This window comes from Rousettus aegyptiacus, unplaced genomic scaffold (genome assembly GCF_014176215.1).
Source record: "Rousettus aegyptiacus isolate mRouAeg1 unplaced genomic scaffold, mRouAeg1.p scaffold_m13_p_13, whole genome shotgun sequence".
In the NCBI taxonomy this organism is placed as follows: Eukaryota; Metazoa; Chordata; class Mammalia; order Chiroptera; family Pteropodidae; genus Rousettus; species Rousettus aegyptiacus.
In genome coordinates, this window is record NW_023416288.1 from 48884581 (window position 1) to 48908037 (window position 23457).

At 53.2% G+C, this 23457-nt stretch overlaps 1 protein-coding gene across 14 annotated transcripts in view; it reads left to right on the top strand.

The window, feature by feature from the left end:
- The window catches only part of KMT2C (lysine methyltransferase 2C), a 194036-nt gene extending 171231 nt beyond the window's left edge, over positions 1-22805 (top strand). For 7 of the 14 annotated variants that reach the window (XM_016163899.2, XM_016163900.2, XM_016163903.2 and 4 more), the window contains 17 exons: positions 2312-2524; positions 3205-3369; positions 4778-4919; positions 5064-5211; positions 6412-6590; positions 6685-6821; positions 7591-7840; positions 8938-9077; positions 9402-9509; positions 11722-12838; positions 13651-13787; positions 14885-15027; positions 15290-15458; positions 18674-18790; positions 19113-19186; positions 19390-19498; positions 20827-22805. In XM_016163899.2, the coding sequence (XP_016019385.2) occupies positions 2312-2524; positions 3205-3369; positions 4778-4919; positions 5064-5211; positions 6412-6590; positions 6685-6821; positions 7591-7840; positions 8938-9077; positions 9402-9509; positions 11722-12838; positions 13651-13787; positions 14885-15027; positions 15290-15458; positions 18674-18790; positions 19113-19186; positions 19390-19498; positions 20827-20919 (3441 nt within the window). In that variant the 3' untranslated portion in view covers positions 20920-22805. Of the gene's footprint in view, positions 1-2311; positions 2525-3204; positions 3370-4777; positions 4920-5063; positions 5212-6411; positions 6591-6684; positions 6822-7590; positions 7841-8937; positions 9078-9401; positions 9510-11721; positions 12839-13650; positions 13788-14884; positions 15028-15289; positions 15459-18673; positions 18791-19112; positions 19187-19310; positions 19499-20826 lie in introns of those variants that run through there. The other 7 variants (XM_016163909.2, XM_016163913.2, XM_016163904.2 and 4 more) reach the window with 6 other exon arrangements.
- The last annotated feature ends 652 nt before the right edge of the window (positions 22806-23457 follow it).

Genomic DNA, 23457 nt, shown 5'->3' on the forward strand with positions numbered 1-23457 from the left:
TGCCGAGCCATGGAGCAGCCGGGGCGGGCCAGCGCCACGGTGTCCTCTGCACAGCAGTGCCAGTCACGGCCCCCCTCAGGTCGGGTCGCCACAGGGCTTCGTGGGGTTCATTCACGCACACACTGTGCTTGTAATGCTCCACGGAAGATGCCTGCCTTTGACCTACTGTCATGTGGGAGTCTGGCACGAGGAACGTAAAACTCTCACGTGTGCCAAGATGTAGCTGAGTGAATAGCTGATCCTGTCTCTGCCGATACAGAAAAAGCAAGAGCAAGAGCACGACCTAAAATTGCTGCAGTAGCTGCTAGAGTGTGACTTCCGTCTCTCTAACTCTGGGTGATGGACTTCCTCGCAGCCGCTGGCATTCGTGCTGTGTGAGAATGTTCAGTGTCATGGGAACCGCCACATGTCGAGTTTAGAGAGCAGCCACCAAAACAAAGGAAGCGAAGTACGATCGTTGTGTCTTTAAAAAAATATATTTACATACAGATAAAAGATGGGAAACGTACATTAAAATAGTAACTTTTTATCTCAGGCAGACATCCTTTTTGATGATGTTTAATCTTTTGAGCTTCTCTGAAATTAAAAACATTCTTTGAAATGCAGTAATACTTGCTTTTTTAGGGTAGTTGTTGAGATTAGAGCAGGTGTCCCCAACCCTGAGCTTGCAGACCGGTACAGTACTGTCTTGCCGTCCGTGGCCTGTTAGGGACCGGGCCGCACAGCAGGAGGTGAGTGCCCAGTGAGCGAGCGAAGCTTCTCCTGTACCTGCAGCTGCTCCCCAGCGCTGGCTTCACCACCTCGGCTCCGCCTCAGATCACCAGGCATTAGATTCTCATGGGAGCCCCGGTCTCTGTGCTACAAAGGTTGGGGACTGTGGATTAGCACTCAGTGGCGCCTGACCCCTCCACACACACTGAAACAGGCGACTGCGCTGCCGCCCTGCTGTGAGCCAGTGAGAATGCCCAGGCCGCTGCCGCCCCCAGCGCCGTCTGGGCATCAGTGGCGTGACCTGACCCAGGGCTCGGTACGCAGTGAGCAGTCTCGCGGTGAGCTCACGCCTGCCATCAGCGTGTTGCTAACCAGGCCCCAGGGGAGGCGTACACATGAATATGGAGCGGACAGCTCGGAGCCCGCGGCTTCTGTGCTGGGGGGCCCCGCTCCCAGGGGTCTGATTCGTTAGGTCCGGGTGGCACCAGAGAATCTGCATTTCTAACCATTCCCAGGTGACCGCACTCCGCTGCCGTGGGGACCTCCCCTGAGGACCACCGCGTAGCCCTGCTTGGGCAGTGGGAGCCTGCCTCCACGCCCTTGCTTTGCCTGAGCAAAGAACGTTTTCCGCACTTACAAATGGTTGAAAAAACTCTAGAGTAGTATTTCACAGTGTATGAAAATCACACATGATTCAAGGTTCCGTGTCCATGAATTTAAAGGACCTGTTGGGACGTGGGCGGGCCGCTCACTCCTGAGTCTGTCCGTGGCGGCCACTGCAGTATAGGGCCAAGGCCAGTACCTGCGACAGATGCTGTGTGGCCTGGAGAGGCTGACGGACTCACCTGTTCGCCCTTTACAGAAAAATGTTGCTGTCCACGCTTTAAGCCATTGAGCATGTAACTGGAAACTACAGTCTTCAAAACTGTCTTTAAAAGACGGTCTGCAGACTGCTTCAAAGTAAATTCCGCAGTGCACTTGCCTGTAGCACAGCGTAGCTGTCAAGTTTGGGGAAAAGTAGCCCCTACTTTTAGGTGTTGACGCACCCCCCTGGGAGACCTTTCTGAGGGGAGACCTTTCTGAGGACTGCTCGATTCTCCCTTCTTAATGATAAAGACAGAAGGCCAGGTGGGTTGGCTATCACAGGGCCTCTTTCGCTGGCGTGCAGCACACAGCACTCACTGTTCAGCAGATGTAGGGTCGCGAGCTAAGCTGACGGAGCAGCCTCGGCAGTTTTTGTTGACCTCGGAGGTTGGCTGCTCGTCTCACCTGAGAGGCATAGGCTGTGGGGCTGTTTGGAGTCCGTGAGTTATCCCTGCAGACCAAGTGTTGCACCCACTCACGGGGGTACCCAGGGGCAAGACCGCTGTGCAGACCGGCCGCTGGGGGCCGTGCCTCAGCCGTGCTCTTCCTCCAGGCTGGCCGCTGCGGGTGTCCACACTGGACAGGAGTGTTCGAGAAGAGGGCTGCCAAGTTCAGGGAACAGACCATTTGATGCCCTGCCTCCCCTCTTTGACTTAGTACCCGTGCTGGGAATGGGTGTCGTGGGTGGGCCTGGATGAGCAGCTCGCTTACGGCTTAACCTTTCTCATCACGGCAGCAAACTTTGGAGGCTCAAATGCAAGGTGGTTTTGGATGTGGCAACAGCCAGTTGCCAAAAGCAGAGGGAGGAGGTGAAACCAAGAAACAGCGAAGCAAACGGACTCAGAGGACTGGGGAGAAGGCAGCGCCTCGCTCCAAGAAAAGGAGAAAGGATGAAGAGGAGAAGCAGGCTATGTATTCCACCGCCGACACCTTTACCCACCTGAAACAGGTGAGCCTTTTGGAGTCGCCTTTAAAAAGTCAAGGCTGTGAGAACATCAAACGATTTTTCAACCCTGTTAAGCCGAAACTTTCTTTATCGTGATCATTTCCTAATTAAAGTAGAGAGCTACGGGAATAAAAGACATCTCACCGGGGAACCTGACGGAGCTCCCATTTGCACAGCTGCACTGTGTCCTGTGGGCACTGGGTGTTAGAGAAGTGGGTGCGGTGGCAGGCGACAGGCAGGACTTACGCATGGCCAAAGGGAGCAGCTCAGCGCCAGGACCAACTTCGCATTATTTGTGCCTCCAGATGCAAAGCAGTGTAGCTGCTGGCGTGCCCCCGCAGCAAGCCGCTCTTACCCCGCACGGCGGCGGCGGGAGGCGGGAGGCGGCTGCGAGGGCGGCGGCGCGGGCGCCGAGCCTCCGTTCACGCCCTGGTTCTTGCTGAGCAAAGAGAAGCCCTGTGTGTTCTTGTTAGATGCCTGGCAGCATCCCTCTAAGACAGACCAGAAGACAGTATGTCTCAGGTTCCGTAGTCTCTCTCACGTGACTCCAGCATTTTGACATTTGACATTTGTTAAGTCTGACTTCTCGCGAGTCTCGTTTGACTAGGCCGCCTCGGGTCTTAGGAGCTGAGAAGCGCCCTGTGTTTGCCGTGTTCATCACTCTCAACTGTGTTTTCTAATAGCAGCTCTCTCTGCTCCCTCTAATGGAACCGATCACTGGAGTGAACTTTGCGCACTTTCTCCCTTATGGCAGTGGCCAACTCAGTAGTGGGAGCCGGCTGCTAGGAGCTTTTGGCAGTGCTACCCTTGACGGGGTTTCGGATTACTATTCTCAGTTGATCTACAAGGTATGTTCCTCTGCCGAGGCGTCGCCTCCCTCCCCGCTGGATGCCGCGTCAGCATCGGTAGAGCGTGTCCTGTTGTCCACCTAGTTCACGTCTAATCTTCCAAGTCTCATTTAAGCTTCGGTTCAACCCAAAGGCTAACACGTTACTGGGTGAAGTGTTTTCTAACATGAACGTTTGAAATTTTCGTGTAAGAATAAAAATTGTGAAAAATACCCATTATGTATTTCCATGGTAGAGAAGATATTTCCCCATAACTCTTAAAATGAATCGAAATTCATAGTAAATAGGATAAAAATGTAGTTAGGAATTTTTCCCAAGAAAGGAACCGATAAAAATTTTTACATGTATTTTGTCTAATTAGTTACTAATTGCAACTATACATTAGTTCTGAGACTACTAAAATTATATCAAACTAAGTCAAGTTTATCTTTCAGTATAATTTAAGTTTTATGATAGCCTTATTAGACATTCTTAACTTCACATCTGACTTACGTGAAATGATCTTTTTTTGCAAAGATACTGGAGAGTATCGTCGGGTTCCCTGAGGGCTTCTCATCTTCCTCTAACGTTAAAGTCGTTCTCTTGCTGCGCTGCGTTTATGACTGGTGCTGGCTTTGCTCTTCAGTCGGACTCTGTCCTGCCTCTCGTAAACGCCTTCTCTTCTGATGCACGCTGTTCTCTAGCACTTCATCCTCTTCACGAAACCCTTGGTCTTTGCCAGATTTGCAGTTTCACCTTGCACTTGATTTGCATATGATTATTGGTAGATTCCAACAATTAGTAAACGACAAAGGTGAAGCATGGGAGATGTTTGGAGGAGAAGAACATTTCTGAATGATTCAGTCATTTTAGTATTTCTCCAGCTTTTGCTTCTTGTAGAGGATTTTGGAGAATCTAGATTCTCATGTCTAGGATGTGAGCTGCAATGATAGGATTTGGACCACACATTCTCAGGGTTTTTATGGAACCGGGGCATATCTTAATGAGAACTCAATAAAGGAAATTTGGAGAACTTTTAACAATTTATTGGTTCAAATAAAAAAAAATTTTTAAGCTATCGGTCACTGGCTACAACAATGAAACTTGAAGTATATAGAGTTGTATAGAATCAAACCAGGGATAATGTAAATTTGCTTCTTAACTTCAAAGCTGAGCACTCGAGCTGGGCAAAGGAAACGTGGACAGTATACGTCCAAACAGTCGTGAGCTTCGTTCCACTAAAAAGTCTCCTTTTGGCCTCGTACATTTATTTTTCTTCTCAGTGTGCATTTAGGAATGAAGAGGCACCTTGATTACATATTTCTGTAGCCTGCTTCCATGTGCTAAAAATTCACAGAACTAAGTTTTAGCAAGGACATGGCATATTTGCTCAGTAGCATATAATTTAAAATCTTTTGGTCTCCTGCAGCAGAATAATTTAAGTAATCCTCCAACACCCCCTGCCTCTCTTCCTCCTACACCACCTCCTATGGCTTGTCAGAAGATGGCAAATGGCTTTGCGACAACTGAAGAACTCGCGGGAAAGGCCGGAGTGTTAGTGAGCCATGAAGGTAGGGCGGGTGAACCTCCCGATTTTGCACTTTGAGGAGTGTGCCTTTGCTAGCAGTTTCTGGCGAAGTGGCAGTCAGACTGTCGGGTTCTGCCCACTTAGCGGCTCTGACTTAATTCGTGGTGTTGTGTCTTTGCATTTCCAGTTACCAAAAGTCTAGGACCCAAGCCGTTCCAGCTGCCGTTCAGGCCGCAGGAGGACTTGCTAGCCAGGGCCCTCGCTCAGGGCCCGAAGGCGGTCGACGTGCCAGCGTCGCTCCCAACTCCACCTCACAGCACCCAGGAGGACCTCAGGTAGACGCGCCTTTTTCCTCAGGCGTCTCATAGGTGTTGCTGATTCCTGGAATGGATACGTGGGCGTATATAGCACAGTCTGTCGGACTAGCATGTCAAAACATTTAAGGGGTAGCATTTGGTGAATGGTTTTCTTGAGAATTTAAAGTTTATCAAACGTTCTTACTATTAAAATGTTCGTGGATTTTTGAAATCCTAAATGACATGGGAAGTTCAACAAATAATAATTGAATAGACATGAAGGCAATGGGAATCTCCACGCAAAGTATTTCAAATGTTATTGTCTGTTATAAGCCATCAATACAATTGACGTTTGTTGATGTTTGCACATGTGCCAAATGTCAGAGAATGCTGCTGTGGGAGAGAATCGAAGGACTGTCCTGTCCAGAGCGTCATAGCTTTTGTGTCCATTCTTGAGCCCCAAGGGAGACAATCGGTGTCCCTTAGCTAATCACAGCCCGGCTGGTAGGTCAGGACAGGTGCTTGCGTACCTCATCAGGTTATTCTCTTCTCGGAAAGTCAGATAACAGTCTCTGTTTGATGAGACGTCATCTGGACCGAGTTCCTTCCTTCATCAATGGGAAAATGTGTCCGGGTCTCCTTTTTTCCTCGCGCACCTTCCTGCCAGCAGCCGCCAGTCTGTGGCCGGGGAGTGGCCACGGGAGGCAGCCCCTGGGCGTGCGAGGGGTCCCAGGGACTCTCCTGAGGTCCTCCGGCAACACCAGGTTCACGGGCTGACCCACGGCGTTTAGCCTGAGACCCAGACCATATTTGCCCTCCAGCGCCGGTTGCCTTGGTAACCTCTAGCTCCCTGGGCTGGACCGGCCTCTGCTTTTCATCACCGTGCTTCCGCGGTTAGGAGCACAAAGGCCTGTGAAGCCGTGTGGTTTTCTCCCGTGCGCGGGGGTGCCTGCTGGCCGCGACCGCCAGCCGTGGGCGCTGCTCTCTCTGGCCCCACGCGCGCCCTTGCCATGTGCTCTGGGATGTCGCAGGCATGCCGTGTGGGGCCCTGACGCCTCCCTCCTCAGGCCTTGAACCCTGGACGCTGACACGTCAGTCAGAGGGAAGCATAGCCCTGGAGCAACTCAGCAGTCGAAGATGCCGCCGAGCTTGTCCAGATGTCCGGCCTGCCCCGGGCCGGCACGGGGGGCCTGGCGGCGGGGCTGCTCGTGCTGACGGGCATGTTCTTTCCTCACGCAGGATCCAGGACCCCGGCGGCGAGCGGGACACTCCTGACAGCTTTGTCCCCTCGTCCTCTCCCGAGAGTGTAGTTGGGATGGAAGTGACTCGATACCCGGATTTGTCACTGGTCAAAGAGGAGCCCCCAGAGCCGGTGCCGTCGCCCATCATCCCGATCCTCCCCAGCACGGCCGGCAAAGGTGGGCGCACACCTGGCCGCGACGTTCCCGCAGCAGCAGCTGGGCTGCCAGGGGCCTCGCTCCCCTGACGCCCCGTGTTGTTTTTCTCTTTTAGGTTCAGAATCTAGATGGAATGACATCAAAACGGAGCCAGGCACTTTATTTTTTACGCCAGCTTTTGGTTCCTCCCCAAATGGTCCCAGGTCGGGTCTTATATCTGTGGCAATTACTCTGCACCCGACAGCCGCTGAGGTAAAGCTCAGATGGGTTTTTAATGGTACAGCATGTGTCCCGTGATAAAGGTGGGCCAGGGGTCTTGCTGCGGAACAGGTCCGCAGGGTCACCGCTTAGGGTGGGCTGGTAGTCACAGCAGATACCACGGCCGCTTTCGAGCACTGTAAACAAGCGTTGAATTCCCCGCAGCCCCCGTCAAGACGGAGAGGCAAGTGAAGCCGGAGGAGTTCTCCCTTCGTAGTCAGACGTGTGTCCCCGGAGGACTCTTTAGAGAGAAACCTTCCGATAGCTGGTCACACACAGAAAGGGAAGGACAACTGACAGCCCTGCCACGGCGGGCCACGTCGCACGCTAGGAAACTGCTGAGGGTTTTCTTGTAACTCTTAATTCTGTGAAGACGTTTCATTGGCAACCGAACTAGTCTGGTGGCGTGACGTTCTGGTCGCCAACAGAACGTGGGTGTGGCGTGACGTTGTTCACGGACTGTTTGACTTCCGCCCGAAAGCAGCGTCTGACCAGCGGCAGGAATGGAAGGTTCAGCTCATTCCTCGTGGTCATGCCCTTTACAGCTCACGTCAAGTCACCTCGAATCCCTGTTGGAGGATTCATTTCTGAAAGTTTTACTTGGATATCGGTCTGTTAAAAGTCTCGTTCTCCTGAGACTTCCAAGTCTGAAACGTCGTTGGGTTTGCTTGCGCGGCATGTCGCATGCAGACAGCAGTTACCCGGAGTGTGCCGCCTGCGGCGGTCCCTGGGTCGTGACGCGGCCTTTGCCCTTGTGTTGCAGAACATTAGTAGCGTCGTGGCTGCGTTTTCCGACCTTCTCCACGTCCGCATCCCCAACAGCTACGAGGTTAGTACCGCTCCAGACGTCCCGCCCGCGGGCTTGGTCAGTGGCCACAGAGTGACCCCGTGTTTGGAGTATCGACCGCATGTGTTTCTTCGTGGGCCTCCACCAGGATCCGCAAACCCTCCCAGACTAGCCGCTTCCTACCGGCTGAAGCCGCCTAGTGCTCCGTTTCCTCCAACGAGCAATGGTGAGCTGGTTTGCGTTTTAACCCACATTCGTCCTCGGCCCACAAGTCGTGCCTTCGCTCTTTAAAATCTCACTGAGCTGTGTAACAAGGAACAGGTGTGCGGTCTTCGGTAGCGGGCCTCACGCGGGCGCCCTGTGGTCGGTGGTGTGATCCGGCCGTCAGCGCTTTGGGACGTCCGTGGCGTCACGGTGTCAGCCAGGAAGTGTGCGCCTGCCAGCCCCGCGCCGGGCGCCCCTCGAGCAGCTCCCGTTTCTCGCACCCCAGCCCCCGCCCCCCACAGCAAGGCCGCGTCTTCCCGTGCGTCCTTTGCCTTCTGCACCGTCACCGTCACCTTCCCAGCGGCCCCTGCACTGTCTCCCTAGGGTCCTTCTGTTCCCAGGGATTTGTTCGCGCCTGCCCCACCTCCAAGGCACGCGGGCCGTCCCCCGGGCCTGCGTGCTGCCGCCTCCCTCCCCGCCTCCCCTGTGCTCCGGGGCTGGCCTCGTCCTGGTCCCGCCTCTGCCCTGCCTGCCTGTCTGCGACCAGCGGCTCCTTGGCCTTCATCCTCCGGCTCCTCCTGAGCGGCCCAGGTTGCAGGGCTGGACGTGCAGCCCCCAGCTGCTTGTCCCACCCCGTGTCCCTCTGCTCATCCCTTCCCGCCTCCGCGGCCCCGTAACGGCGCCCTGCGGACGCCTCGCGCGCTCTCCGAGTCCTCGCGTTCTCACCTCGGCCCCTGAACGCTCCGAGTCACAGCTGTATTCTGACATAATCCCAGAAGAGAAGGGGAAAAAGAAAAGGACAAGAAAGAAGAAGATGAAGACGCCGAGTCCATCAGGGCCCCGTCCACTCCCCATTCAGACATCACCGCCCCACAGACCCCGCGAAATGTTTTGTGTCATCCTCACCCTCGAGGGATAACCGCATCTCTTCCCCGACTCCCGTTGTACCTCGGCCGGATGCTGGCACGCTGGCGGGGTGGCCCCCCCACACCTCCTGCCACAGCGTCCCCCAGAGCCCGTGGGGCCGTGCCTGGCACCCCTCCGGCCGGACAGCCATGCGGGGCTGGCTGCCCACGCCGCGCGCTCACGGGCGGTCTCACGCTGTCCCCTGTGTTGCAGGCCTCCCCGGATACAAGGACTCGGGCCACGGGGGCCCAGGAAGCGCGGCGCGCAGGACGCAGTGGTGCTGTCACTGCAAAGTGGTCGTCCTCGGGGGCGGCGTGCGGAAGTCCTGCCGGGACCTGGCCTGCGTGAACCAGGTACTGGGTCGTCCGCCCCAGGGTGCGCCCCGGGTCCTGCTCTGCTCCCACGTCGGCCCCAGGGGCCCGTGTCCCTGCTGGCAGCGCCAGCGTGTTTGCCGTGCTCGAGCTTAAAACCAGGTAGCTGCGGCAGCTCTGCATCGAGTAGTACGAGCGCCACGTGTTTAAATGGGTGGAATGTAGATAGTAAAATTTACTTTTACAAATTTATTGTCTCTGTGGCTAAGTTATCATGTGCTGAATATGGGCCCGCAGTTACTCTTCCAAGACGGGAAGGTACGTTGTGACTCGCTGACATCCCCACTCGTTCTCTCTGCTTTTCAGGAGTCCCGAGACACCGCCAGTAGAGTGGAGAAGGACATTGTCTTTTGTAGTAATAACTGCTTTATCCTTTATTCTTCGACCGCACAAGCAAAACACCCAGAAAGCAAGGTAAGTTCGGACAGCCTCAGTCAGTGGCAGGGCGTGGCTTCTGGGTGCCCGGCATGTGGGCGGAGGCCGGGGCCCTGGAGCACCCCGCCTCGGCAAGCCGAGCAGAAGCTGCTCAGCCTGGGAAAGTGGTTTTGAAAACCCGCTGTCCAGGTCGCCATTTGAGATTAAATAAGTTCAATTTATATGACGAGTGGGTAGACTTGAATTATGTCTTAGAAGTTCAGAGTTGAATAAAACACAAGCACTAACATCTTTAATTTTATTTATTCACTTAACAATTAAATTATAACTATAAAACATTGCTCTTTATGATCTCATCCCACTGATTTAGGTGTATTCATATGTTTTGGAGAGGAATTATTTTGCTCATCTGGTGGAAATGCTGGTCTACTTTACTTGATTTTGTGTCATTTAAGTATCTAAGCGTGTAGTTGATGTGGACATTTGTTTTTCTAGAACAATTGTGTCTTTTTTTCTTGATAATTTTTCAGTTAGTTGACATACATTATCACGTTACTTTCAAACGTGCAGCGACATTTATGTACTTCATGAAGTGATCGCCCCGCGGGGTCCGGTGCCCGTCGGACACCGTGCACGGGTGACTGCACAGCCGTGTTCCCGCTGCCGCACTTTACACCCCCACGGCGATTTTTACAGCTGGCAATTTGCACTTCTTAAATCTCTTCTCTTTTTTTTGCCGATCCGCCCCCCAATCCCCCTCCCGTCTGGTATATCAGTTTGTTCTCTGATCAGTGAGTTTGTTTCTGTCTCGTTTCTTTTGGTTTTTAGATTCCTCCTGTAAGTGAAATCGTATGGTGTTCATCTTCCTTTGATTTATTTCACTGAGCATAATACTTTCTAGGTCTATGTTGCCGATAGCAGGGTTCGTTCTTCTTATGGCTGACTAATAGTCCACCATAGACTGTCCGCCTCTTCTTTATCCGTTCCTCTATTGATGGACGCCTAGGGTGCTCCCAAGTCTTGGCTACTGTAAATCACTCTTCAGTGAACATAGGGGTGTGTGTGCCTTATCGAATTCGTGTTTTGTTTTCCTTTGGATTAACACCCAGAGTGGAATTGCTAGGTCATATGTTTCACTTTTTATTTTTTGAGGATGCTCCATCCTGTTTTCCGTAGCAGCTGCACCAGTTTACATTCCCGCCGGCAGTGCATGAGGTTCCCGTTCTCCGCATCCTCGCCAGCCCATGTGTTTGTTGATTTATTGATGATGGTCATTCTGACAGGTGTGAGGCGATCTCTCATTGTGGTTTTGGTTTGCATTTGTCCGATGATTAGTGACATTGAGCACCTTTTCAGTGTCTGTTAGTTAGCCATCGGTATGGCGGACGATCTATTTTTAATCATTTGTGCTGAAGCTTTCCCCTCGTGCAGTAACACTGCCTGTCATTCCTCCCTCTAGGTTAGTGCTCTCATGTGTCTGTCTTAGAAGAATGTTCTGGAGACTCTTATATTTTTAATAGGCAGTAGACCCTACTACAATGAAATCCAAGTTATATGCCAGATAAGTTTAGACTTTACCTTAGAACTTGTGAGTCCATACCAGAGAAGAAATGGTGTTTTCACCAGTTTGTCAGTGTGTAATCCCCGCCTGCTCCTGGGGTCTACGTGAGGTGTCTTTTCTCAGATCCCTCGTCCGGGCGGGATGTGAGGAGAGGGGGCTTGTGGGTCAGCTAGAGCTTCTCTCAGCTCAGCTTTCAGCAGCCGGAAAGACGGAGGTGGATTCACTGGCGGGGCCCATCTTTCCCTGGCTTCACACGTACGCCAGTTAATTAAGCCCGAGTTTAACAGGAAGGAATTTCAGAGAGCGGGGTGACCTCAGAGAGGAAGCTATTTCGAAGTTCTTGGTTTAACACAATCACTGTTCCATCGTACAAATGAAGTTAGCTCGCTGCCCCGCAGCGCTGACTGGCGGCTTGGTCATGGCGAGAAAGAGGCTCCCCCGGGAAGGGGGAGGCAGAGCGGGCTGCAGGCATGGCGGCCGGACGAGCCTGGGGAGGGGCCGCTGCGCTGGCTCTCCCATCGGCCCCTGCGCTCTCAGTGCCAAACGCCTCAGTCGTCCACCCCCCCACCCCGCTCACTGACCCTCTCCACCCTCCCGCGCCGTTAGACCGCGTCGCCGGGCTGCTTGTCGGAATGAGACTTGCCTTCAGAGCGTGTGACTGCCCCTCTTCCATGTCTGTTTACTGCCCAGGAGCCTGCTCCTCCGTCGCCGCCGCCGCTGAGAGAGGCGCCTTCCAGAATACTCCATCGGTACAGCAACAACGTCTCGGCGCTGGACGTCCACTGCCTCCCGCAGCTCCCCGCCAGCGCGTCGCCCCCCGCGTCACCCCCTGCCACGTTCCCTCCCGCTTTCGAAGCGGCCAAAGTGGAGGCAAAGCCAGATGAGCTGAAGGTCACGGTCAAGTTGAAGCCTCGGCTGAGAACTGTCCATGGTGGGTTTGAGGACTGCAGGCCGGTAAATAAGAAGTGGAGAGGAATGAGATGGAAGAAATGGAGCATTCACATCGTGATCCCCAAGGGGACATTCAAGCCGCCTTGCGAGGATGAAATAGACGAGTTTCTCAAGAAACTGGGCACTTCTCTCAGGCCTGACCCTGTGCCCAGAGACTACCGGAAGTGCTGCTTTTGTCACGAGGAAGGCGACGGCCTGACCGATGGACCAGCAAGGCTGCTCAACCTTGACCTCGATCTGTGGGTCCACCTGAACTGTGCCCTGTGGTCCACGGAGGTCTACGAGACCCAGGCCGGCGCCTTAATGAACGTGGAGCTCGCGCTGAGGAGGGGCCTGCAGATGAAATGTGTCTTCTGCCACAAAATGGGCGCCACCAGCGGCTGCCACCGGTTTCGCTGCGCCAACACTTACCACTTCACCTGTGCCATTAAAGCACAGTGCATGTTTTTTAAGGATAAAACTATGCTTTGCCCCATGCACAAGCCCAAGGGGGTTCACGAGCAGGAGCTGAGCTACTTCGCGGTCTTCAGGCGGGTGTACGTGCAGCGGGACGAGGTGCGGCAGATCGCGAGCCTCGTGCAGCGGGGGGAGCGGGAGCACACCTTCCGCGTCGGGAGCCTCATCTTCCACGCGCTGGGCCAGCTGCTCCCGCAGCAGATGCCGGCCTTCCACTCACCGAAGGCGCTCTTCCCCGTGGGCTACGAGGCCAGCCGGCTCTACTGGAGCACGCGCCACGCCAACCGGCGCTGCCGCTACCTGTGCTCCATCGAGGAGAAGGACGGGCGCCCTGCGTTCGTCATCAGGGTCGTGGAGCAGGGCCACGAAGACCTCGTCCTGAGCGACACCTCGCCCAAAGGTAGGAGCCGCCGCCCGTGCGCTCCGCGTGTGTCTCATGTGTGTTTCGTACTTAGCAACAGACGTGGCCTTTTCACGGAAAGATGCAAATCCACCGTCTAAACACATGCTAGACTTAATCTAAAGCAGAACGTGTTCAAACATAGAGCTGACAAAATAAGTGGGATGATTCGTCAATAAAGGTTTCTCGTCTTCTCCATCGGGGACCCTCTTCTTAATGGCATCCGGAAGGCAGGACCCATCCTTGAAGCATATTGTGTACGTTGTCTTATCTCAGGAGCATCAGATTTTTAAAGATTTAGAGCTAGAAATTAGACACTAGTCTAGATCGTCACTGTCATTTTTACTGATGTAGGAAGTATTGAGGAACTGCTTTTTTAAAGGTTAGCTGTTTTCAAAAAAATATGTGAAATGCTGAAAGATGATTCCAAAGGAAATATAAATTTTATGGTTTAATTTAAATCAGGAAAGGATTATTTCTAGATGTGTTATTAATTGGATATTTGAAAATCTAACATGTTGTGTATAGTATGAAAATGAATTAACTATTTGCATAAATTTCAGTTAAACTTTCTTTTCCACTTTTACTGCTCAATTTCCTTAATGTAACATATTCTTTCCCCCAAAATTTCATAAAGTCTTTAAAATAAGCTGCTACCAGCTGTGAGGCAGGTAATGCTTGGCAGGTCGCATCGATGCCCAGAGGCCTATCTTGGCGACTAGGGAGTCTTTGTTTGTTTTTATTCTGCATCCTGCTTGCCTCAACGTTAAGAGCAAGTCTGTCATAAAAACCTTTTTTTTGTCTATACGTAGGTGTTTGGGACAAAATTCTGGAGCCCGTGGCGTGTGTGAGAAAAAAATCCGAAATGCTGCAACTCTTCCCAGCGTATTTAAAAGGTGAAGATCTGTTTGGCCTGACAGTGTCTGCGGTGGCGCGGATAGCGGAATCGGTGAGTGTCTCGTGTGGGCCAGCTCGCCAGCGTCCACCTGAGCACCTGCTGCGGTGCTCATGGCGCGGGGAGGCTGTGCCGCTGCGTGCGGACCACCAGCAGCGCTGTGACTGTTAGCGCCCACTTGTGAGGTGTCCCCGCCCCTCAGGTCCTCTTCCAGGGCAAAGGGTGGGCGGGGCGGGGCGGGGCGGTTCTGCACTTCCGCAGATGCTGGCATGTTCTCAGCCAGTCTCGCCCTCATCCCGGGGTTCGTGACAACGGGGCGGCCGGGTTACAGCACTCAGTCTTCTCTGACATCACTTTGTCACCTTTGGAGATGACAAACATGTTGGCCAAGAGTCTACACACGGTGCTTTTGGAAAATTGCCTGATTATAAGGCACTGTTTTTGAGAATAAGAAATAATGGACGACTTTTCTTGGGAGAAGCGAAAGAGATCCCAGACGCCACCGAGCGAAAGGCCCGCCGCTCCCTGTGGTAGAGCCCTCTCTGAATGATGTGCATCTGCTGTGCTGTAGAGAAACATGTTCACAAGAAGTATGTTCTACAAAAGACCTTGAACATACGAATTATTTTACAAGTAAGTCTTAAGGGACCGCTTGTACTCCTAGGACAGAGAGGACCACATCACGTCATGGTCAGACTGAAAAGTGAGACAGGAGCAGGAGAGTAAACCATACAGGTGACTTCTAAGAGAGTTTTAAAATTCCAAACAAAGACGGAGAAGTCCGTGTTGGCCCAGGCAAGAGAACAAAGCTGCGAACGGCTCCCTCCCTGCGCTCGGGCAGGCTGGAGGCCTCACCCCGAAACCCCACGGGCGTGCAGGTCGGCGGTCCCGCGGCCGACCTTTTCCTTCACGGGCATGGCCGGCATTTTACCGGGTTCTGCTCTGAGACTCCATTTCCAGATTCGCACTCACGTAGACCTGCGTGCGGGCTGACCTGTGAACGAGAACGGAGAGACCACGCTCTTACCCACGTTTGGAAAACGTTCCCAGGCTATTTCCACGAAGCGCACGGATGGCCATCCTGCGGCCAGCTCGACTGCCTGTGGCGTCGGTCGCAGGCGCTGACGCACGTCTGTTCTGCTTCGTTCCAGCTCCCGGGGGTCGAGGCATGCGAGAACTACACCTTCCGGTACGGCCGGAACCCTCTCATGGAACTGCCCCTCGCCGTCAACCCCACCGGCTGTGCCCGTTCCGAACCTAAAATGAGTGCCCATGTCAAGAGGTTTGTGTTAAGGTATTTTGTTTTGACTTCACATAGTACGGCCCAGGGCTCCTCGGCGGCGTGGCGGGTCCGTGCTTGGTCTGCCTGCTGCTTCCGAACCCTGCCGCGTCTGGCTGCGTCTGCCCGGCCGCTTCCGAGGGCCGCCGCATGGCTCCGCTGGGCGGTCCCCGGTCCGGTCGTGCGTGTCAGCGGGCGCGCGCCTGCCGCCCTGCGCCCAGTCAGAGGTCTCTTCAGTTCCCTTTTGTCTTCCCTGCTGGCACGCCGCCGTCTGCAGGCCGCACACCTTGAACAGCACCAGCACCTCGAAGTCCTTTCAGAGCACCGTCACCGGGGAGCTGAACGCCCCGTACAGCAAGCAGTTCGTCCACTCGAAGTCGTCACAGTACCGGAAGATGAAGACCGAGTGGAAGTCCAACGTGTACCTGGCCCGGTCCCGGATCCAGGTGAGCGGCGACTTTGTTCTCAGGAACAGGGGGGTGGGGGGGGACAGGACCTGGCGGTCGGGAGACCCCGACATGCGGCGTGTGGACGAGGGCTTCATGCGGCTGCAGGAGCAGGATCCCGTTTTCGACACCACATCCCATCTCGTTAGTCTGGGACGCGGGCGACGCAGCTGCAGGCTGGGCGCCTTTGGGTGGCACTGCACTGGGCGCACTGGGTTTGTGGAGAGTTCACTAGAGCTATTTCATGTGACGTGAACAGCGCAGTGAAAATGTTTTCAGAAGGTGCTCCCACGTGGGAAGTTATCTTTTGGAAGCCTTGTCGTGAAATTGTTACCTGGTACCGGGTGGGTAGGTCAAGGGACGTCTCACAGATAAAGCCACCTGCAGGCTGAGTGTGTACATGACGTCTGCGGTCGCTCTCCTCTGCGGTCTCCCGGGGCGGACACCCAGAGCTCCCACTTGGCCAGATATCTTCAGGCCCTTGGCCCGGTCGCCCTCCAAGTTCCTGATTGCCGAGCGACGCCGCCGTCTGCTCGTTGTCTCTTAAGCTGGGCCTGATGGCCCAGATCCAAAGCATCGAAATCTGATCCACGTTTTGTCTGTGCTCGTTCAGATTCCTTGGAACCTTTCTCTTCTCTGAAAGATTTTGGGGCATTTTACGGAAATGTGCTTTTTAACGTGTCGCTCTCCGCACTTGGTGAGCCCTTGCAGTCTGGAGCGAGGTGGCCTTCGTCTGGGAAGCGCCGTGTTCTCTTCTCTCGGTGCCCACACGTCTGTCTGTCTGCACTCGTGGACAGACACTGGGCCCCTGAGACCTGGCTTCTCGCAGTGTGGAGCCCCAGCTCCAGCAGCAGCATCCCAGGGCCTTGGTGCAGCCTGCAGGCGGGGGTCCAGCCTTCCTGCTCCGGCCCTGGGCCGCAGCCCCCACTTCCAGCTGCCAGGCCCTCGCCTTCCCCTCCTCCCGCTCCCGTGTCCTTGTCCAGAGACATCCACTTCACCTCCTGCACTTTCTTTTGTATTAAAAGCAAAGTTAGCCAAGAGCACTTCCTGCTCCCGATTGTGTTACCTGGCATCTTGTTTTCATGTTTTGTGGACACAAGGTCTTTTTTCCTTTCTGCTGTTTTCTCCAGACTGTCGCCTCTCGGCCAGGTCCGCGCCCCGTCTGCCCCCGGCAGTGGGTCCCGGCCCTGCTGGCCCAGCCGCCTCCCACTGTCTCCCGGAGCTCGTCCCGGCCACTCCCGCCCATCAGTGCCAGTTTCACTCTGTCATTCGATGGTTTCTTGATGGCCTGTGTTAGGCGTGTTCTTTTTGGAAAGCTTGTTATTCGGCCTTTTTCCTTCTGCCCACATCCCAGGCAACGAGGTGCCGCTGTCTGAACAGGGTACGCGTGCCCATGAGTATCGCAGTAGAAGTGTCATTGACACCTCTCTGTGCCTGCCTTCCTCACTAATACTCAGAGTCTGCAGATCAGCCGAGCCGTATCTGTGTGTCTCATGGCTGTGACAGTCCGTGATGTTGGCGAACCGTAGTCAGATCGCTCCATGAGTGCTGAGCACTCGTTTTCTTTGCCATTTTTAACAAAACAGCGTCACTGCCCAGACCTCGTACAGGTGCCCCGTGTGTGGACAGCGTCGCCCCCGGGCCGTTTCCCCAGAGTTAAGTTGGGCGTAAAGCAGAGGTGCTTTCCCGTTGGTCAATGAGGCTGTGCTGGCGAGCTCATTCCCGCAGAGGGCGTCGTGGGCGCCCGTCCGGGGCGGCTCCACCCTTCCCTGGTGCCAGCCCGCCTGCCAAGTGTCGACTGGTGTTACTTGAATTGCACTTGGGGCTGCTGAGGAATGAGCCCCTTTCCACGTCTGCCACTGGGATTTGCTCTTCAGCAAATGGCATGTTCATGTCTTGTCCATTCTTCAATTTGTAAGAATCACGCTCTTAGAGAATTTCCCCTGCAAAACATCTGGCTACCAGGGTGGTATTCTTTTTCTTAAAAAGTTTTAATTTTTTTATAATCAAAAGAGTGTTTTATACTTTCTCATTTTGGAGTGTAGATTGTGTACATAGTATTTTTTAAGTTTTTTTCCCCCCAGAAATTGGATCTTTTACATTTAAGACAACTTTATTTTCTTCCGGTGAATAGCCATTTAGTAAGTAACACATCCCTATTAACCTGGCTTCTGACCCCCCCCACGCTCCTGCGCCCCGAGTCTTCCTCTGCGCGCGGATCCGTGTGCCCACTGAGCTCGTCCGCCGCGGCAGGCCATGTCGCTCTTCACGCACGCCCCTCACGTCGCTTGCTCACCTCCGAGTCACGTCTGGAATTGAACAGATAAATCACGCATTTTTCTTTCAGAAGATAATTTAACTCACCGACTGCAGCCTCTGTTGGCGGCCCTTCCTCCAAGGCTGCCTGACGGGAGCGTGTGGGGCGGGGGGCACAGGGGCTTCCTTTTCCACTACTTTTGGGTCCGTTTTCGTTGAGAGGCGGACACTCAGGTTGGGGAGAAAACACGGACAGTCGTGGAATTACCCATGTTTTCTTCAGTGTGTGTTTCCCAGAGTTCGTGCTGGTAGAAACTGTAGATGCTGCACACGTGTGTGGCTGTCCGGGCCGCAGGCAGACGCCGCGCTGGCGGAGGGGAGGCGGCGGCCTCGTCCCCGTGCGCATGCCCATGCTTCGCTTCAGCAGCCTCGGTATTTCACGTTACAGAAAAAATTGGCTTTCCCGGGAACTTTCTTTCCAACTCCGCTGCTGATTAGAGCGAAGCAGCTTGTCCCGCTGCTCTTCGCCCCCAGGAACTCAGGGCCGAGCGCGAAACCTGTTGACTGTGTGTCCGTGACTCCTCACGGGTGGCCGTTTCTTCTTCATTAAGTTTGTCGTCATGTCAGGTCCCTGTAGAAGTAGTGGTGGGACAAGGTAAATGCCAGAAGCCACTAGCGTGTTCCGTCGGTGAGGTCTCAGCACTGCATCACGTGGAAGGGGACACGGCCGGTCAGCGGCGTCGAACTCTGTGAAAAAGAAACAGGGCAGTGGCGGCGTAGCTTCCAGGTGGCCTCACGTTGCAGGTGGCAGCATGTTATTCAACCGGAAAGGTCACCTGAGTCCAGGTGAAGCTTCCGCGTGGCTTTCGACGCGCCGTCTGGGTGAGAGCGCAGGTCTGCTGTCCCAGGAGGCGCGGCGTCCTTGTGACAGGTGCGCGTGCGCACACATTTCCCCCCAGGGACTGGGCCTGTATGCTGCTAGGGACATCGAGAAGCACACCATGGTCATCGAATACATTGGGACCATCATTCGAAACGAAGTCGCAAACAGAAAAGAGAAGCTTTACGAGTCTCAGGTACGTGCCGCAGCCGCCCCTCCGTCCCCGACGGCCGCACGCCCTGCAGGGCGGGGCCTTAGCGGCAGGGCCTGCGAGGCGCAGTGTTCCGGACGTTCTTCCCATTCGGCGGTGGCGCCTGCGTGGCTGTGACTGCCGGGCAATGAGCCCGCTTCACAGGCAGCACCCCCACTCTCTGCTCCCCATTCCCGCCGTGCCAGTGTCAGCTGACGGGGCGCTGGGGGGCCCGCGGCGGGAGTGGTCAGGGCGCCCGCCAGCCCCTCCCAGCCCAGGCTCCCGCCGTGCCCGTGACCCTGGGAGGAACTCCGCCTGTCTCTTTCAGAACCGTGGCGTGTACATGTTCCGCATGGACAGTGACCACGTGATTGACGCCACGCTCACGGGAGGCCCCGCGAGGTGAGGAGGGGTCTGGCCGGGCTCACCGTCCCGACACGACACACGTGTCAAAGGAGTTTTGTGTAAAGCATGTTTTAGTCTCTGTACGGGGTATAAAGAGATGTAATTAGACTTTTCCCCACAGACTCAAAGTTTAAAAACTCCGTTCCGAGCTTCTTGCAGTTGTTTTACAATAAACGGCTCTCTGAAATGGTGGCTTGCAGATACATCAACCATTCGTGTGCGCCGAACTGTGTGGCCGAAGTGGTGACCTTCGAGAGAGGACACAAAATCATCATCAGCTCCAGCCGCAGGATCCAGAAAGGGGAGGAGGTAAGCGAGGGGCGCCCGGCGCCCGAGGCCGCCCCGGGGGGCCAGCCTGCGCCCCGCACGGAGCTCCGAGCGCGTCGACCGCCACCCCTCCGTCCCATGCGCTGTGTCCCGCGTCTCTCGCCTGGCCTCACGTGATCTGACCCCGGCTCCTCCTTCCCCCTTCCCCTGGCCGTAGTTGGGCAGGGTCCTTCTCTGTAACCGTTGGAAGGTGGTCATGGGGTTGCTGCCCGAGGTCTTGGGAAACGCTGTGGCAGCGGTGACATCACAGGAAGGCCGTGGGCAGTATGGGGGCCTCGTGGCCTTGCGATCTGCGCGCGCACGGGGTCTGGGGAGCAGCGGGCTTTCGTTCTGGCTGCCGTTACTGTTTTCTTCAAAACACTAAATGCTGAACTAGGCATTTCTTTGGTGTCACACACGACTTCGGCCTAGCATGTCACCTGGCAAGAGCTCGGTCTCGATCGCCTCACACACGGTTCTGGACTGTCTTTGGCCGACTGATCAGCACATGCCGCGGCAGTGCCTGAGTCTGGGCTCTGGTCCGGAGTTGGGGTTCCTGGGGCCGCTCCCTCAGGGCGTGTGGGTTTCTGGGGGACCCTCTCTTGTTGGGAGTTGGAGCCCCCAGCCCTTTCTGAGCAGAGCTGTGGGATCACGCTTGTGTTTTTTAATCATTTTGGAATTCCTTGTTTAAAATCAAGAGTCAACCCAGGGCCCGTTTCGCACACCTTGAAGTACCCTGATGCGTAACTGAGGAAGTGTGCACGATCCCCATCCCCAGCCGGCGGGGCTGGTGGCCTCAGGCCGCTGCAGTCGCCCCAGGCTCCGCCCCTCCCTAGTTGAGCTTTCTTGCGTCCGTGGCTGGCAGGGCCATCGTTAGGAGAAGCTGCTCCCCGAACACCGCCGCGTGTTCTGTCCCGGTGCAGAAAGGCGTCTTCCCAGGGGGCCGCCGAGGGGCCTTTACTCAGAGGGCCCCGCAGAGGCCTGTCGGGGCCCAGGGGCTGGTGCCCTGGAAACTGGGCGACTCCCCCTACCTGACAACAGAGTCCCTGTGAGATGTTAGTGACCATTTGGCAACCCGTGAATGCACTTTAAATATTCTTTTCAGTAAAGATGAAGGAGGTCGTTAGCTGGCAAGGGTGAGTCACCTCGGCCCACAGGGCCAGTGCAAGCTTTGCCTACAGCCTCCTGCCTCCTGGGGCCCTCTGCGCCTCGGGGCCAGGCTGCTCTCTGTCCCTCTCCCGGCCCCGCGCTGCTGGCTGCCGGGGACCGGGGGCAGGTGCGGGCCGGGGCCGCCTCCGGCCCCTCTCACTCTATGTCTTTGCCGTGGGCAGCTCTGCTACGACTACAAGTTCGACTTCGAGGACGACCAGCACAAGATCCCGTGCCACTGCGGCGCCGTGAACTGCCGCAAGTGGATGAACTGAAAGCATTCCTTGCCGCCTCGGCGGGCGGCTTGTCCCTGGGAAGAAGCGATTCAGCACACCATTTGGATTTTGCAGACAGAAAGCTGTTTTTGTTTTCTTTCTATGACTCTTTGCAAACTAGCTTCCGGGAGCTCCGGGTCCTCGGCGGTTCGGGCGACAGCGGCGCCGGGAGGTGGCCACGCGAGCCGCTCTCCTGGAGCGGGAGGTCGACCAGGGTCCAGGACGGTCCAGCACTTTTGTTTTTTTCCTTTTTTTTTTTTCTTTCTTTTTGTGGGTGGGGTTGTTTTGTTGTTTTATTAGTCTCACTGAGGAGAAACTTTTACTGGGGCAAAGAGCCGATGGCTGCCCTGCCCCGGGGCAGGCCCTTCCTATGAATGTAAGACTGAAATCACCAGCGAAAGGGAGATGTCCAAAGTGCTGGCCACGGCCTTATCTGAAAGGGGCAGGCCCTCTAACTTAAAAATTTTTTAAATAAAGTAGACACCACTGAACAAGGAATGTACTGAAATGACTTCCTTAGGGATAGAGCTAAGGGATAATAACTTGCACTAAAATACATTTAAATACTTGATTCCATGAGTCAGTTTATTGTAGTTTTTGATTTCTGTAAAATAAGAGAAACTTTTTGTATTTATTATTGAATAAGTGAATGAAGCTATTTTTAAATAAAAGTTAGAAGAAAGCCAAGCTGCTGCTGTTACCTGCAGAACTAACAAACTCTGTTACTTTGTACAAATGTGTAAATATTTTGAGAAAAAAAATACAGTATAAAAATAGTTATTGACCAAATGCTACCAGGCTCTGCAGCAGCTCGGTGCTTATAAAACCTTCATAGGGATGTGACAATATAATTTTGTGTTGTTATATATGCCATTAGAGTAACCAAAATTTCACCCTAGAGTGCTCGGGGTTTTTGGAAACTGCAGTCTATTAGTACTTGTTTTATATACCTTACTCTGGTAGGATGGAGCATACGCCATGGCTACAACTTTTATAGCTGTTTTGGTAATTTAAACTAATTTTTTCATATTATATTGTTGCATCCCTACTTCTCCAGTCAGGTTTTTTTTGTGCTTACAATTTGTGATAACTGTGAATAACTGCTTAAAAACACACCCAAATGGAGGCTGAATTTTCTTCAGCAGAAGTAGTTTTGATTAGAACTTTGTTTCCGGCCGCGAGGAATCATGTAACGTACAGGATCGCGTAGCGGCCGCTCAGATCTGACACTCTCGCCTTCTATTAACACAGAAATTGAGGGGGGAAAAAAAAAAAAGAGGGGGAGGGGGAGACGTGATTACGCTTGCAAGCTGCAGGACTCCGGCAATAGGGTTTTGGAAGATGTAATTTTAAAAATGTGTTTGTATGAACTGTTTGTTTACATTTCTTTAATAAAAAAAAAAAAAAACACTGTTTTGTGTTTGCTTGTAGAAACTTAATCAGCATTTTGAACCAGGTTAGCTTTTTATTTTGTACTTACAGTTCTGGTACTGACACTTCACAGACTAAATATAAAATGAAGTTTTTGTGTGCACAATTCAAGTGGACTGTAAACTGTTGGTCAATTCAGTGATGCAGTTCTGAACTTGTATATGGCATGATGTATTTTTATCTTACAGAATAAATCAATTGTATATATTTTTCTCTTGATAAATAGCTGTATGAAATTTGTTCCTGGACTATTTTTCTCCTCTTGTACAATATTCTGGCGTCCTACCAGTATTTGTCGCTCCGGGTTTTTGTTTTGTTTTCTGTTCTGTAAAATAGTATCTAATGTTGGCAAAAATTGAATTTTTTGAAGTATACAGAGTGTTATGGGTTTTGGAATTTGTGGACACAGATTTAGAAGATCTCCATTTACAAATAAAATATTTTACATCTATGAACGGCGCCTGAGTCTCTGTTAGCCTCTCGTGTTCCGGTCTCAGCTCTGAAACCAGTGACGACCCAAATTCTCCGATGGTCTGCTCTTTCTTTTTAGAGTTATTGGCATTTCAGTGTTATCAACTCTGTTCATTTACTTTTCAAATAAAAGGTTTAGATGTGTGTAACTTGTTCCAAATAGAGACTCTGTCATCCTTGCAGCTGAATAAAGAAGGGAACTTTGGTCTTTCAGTTTACCAAGGTCTAGTTAAAAATATCTGTGGTGGCTTCTTCCCTTGTTTAACAAGTTTATTTTTTTTCTGTTAAATATTTAACATATTTAAAGAGGTTGCTAAGAATTAAAATTGGTCAGACTACCCCTCGATTTTTTTTTTTTTTACTTAGTAGAGAGATTACAATTTGTGAAGAAACCGAGGCCCTTTATGTGTTTCTTTCTACTTTCAGTAAGTAAAATTCTATGTGCAGTGTAAAATACATTTATTTTTTTAATATTTTTCAATGGTAGTCGACATAGAATATTATACTAGTTTCAGGCGTACAACAGTTACTAGACGTGTAACTCATAAAGTGATCACGTCAGTAAATCTGGTGCCGATCTGACACCACACGGTCGTGACATCACCGACTTCACTGCCAGTGCTGTACTTGCCGTCC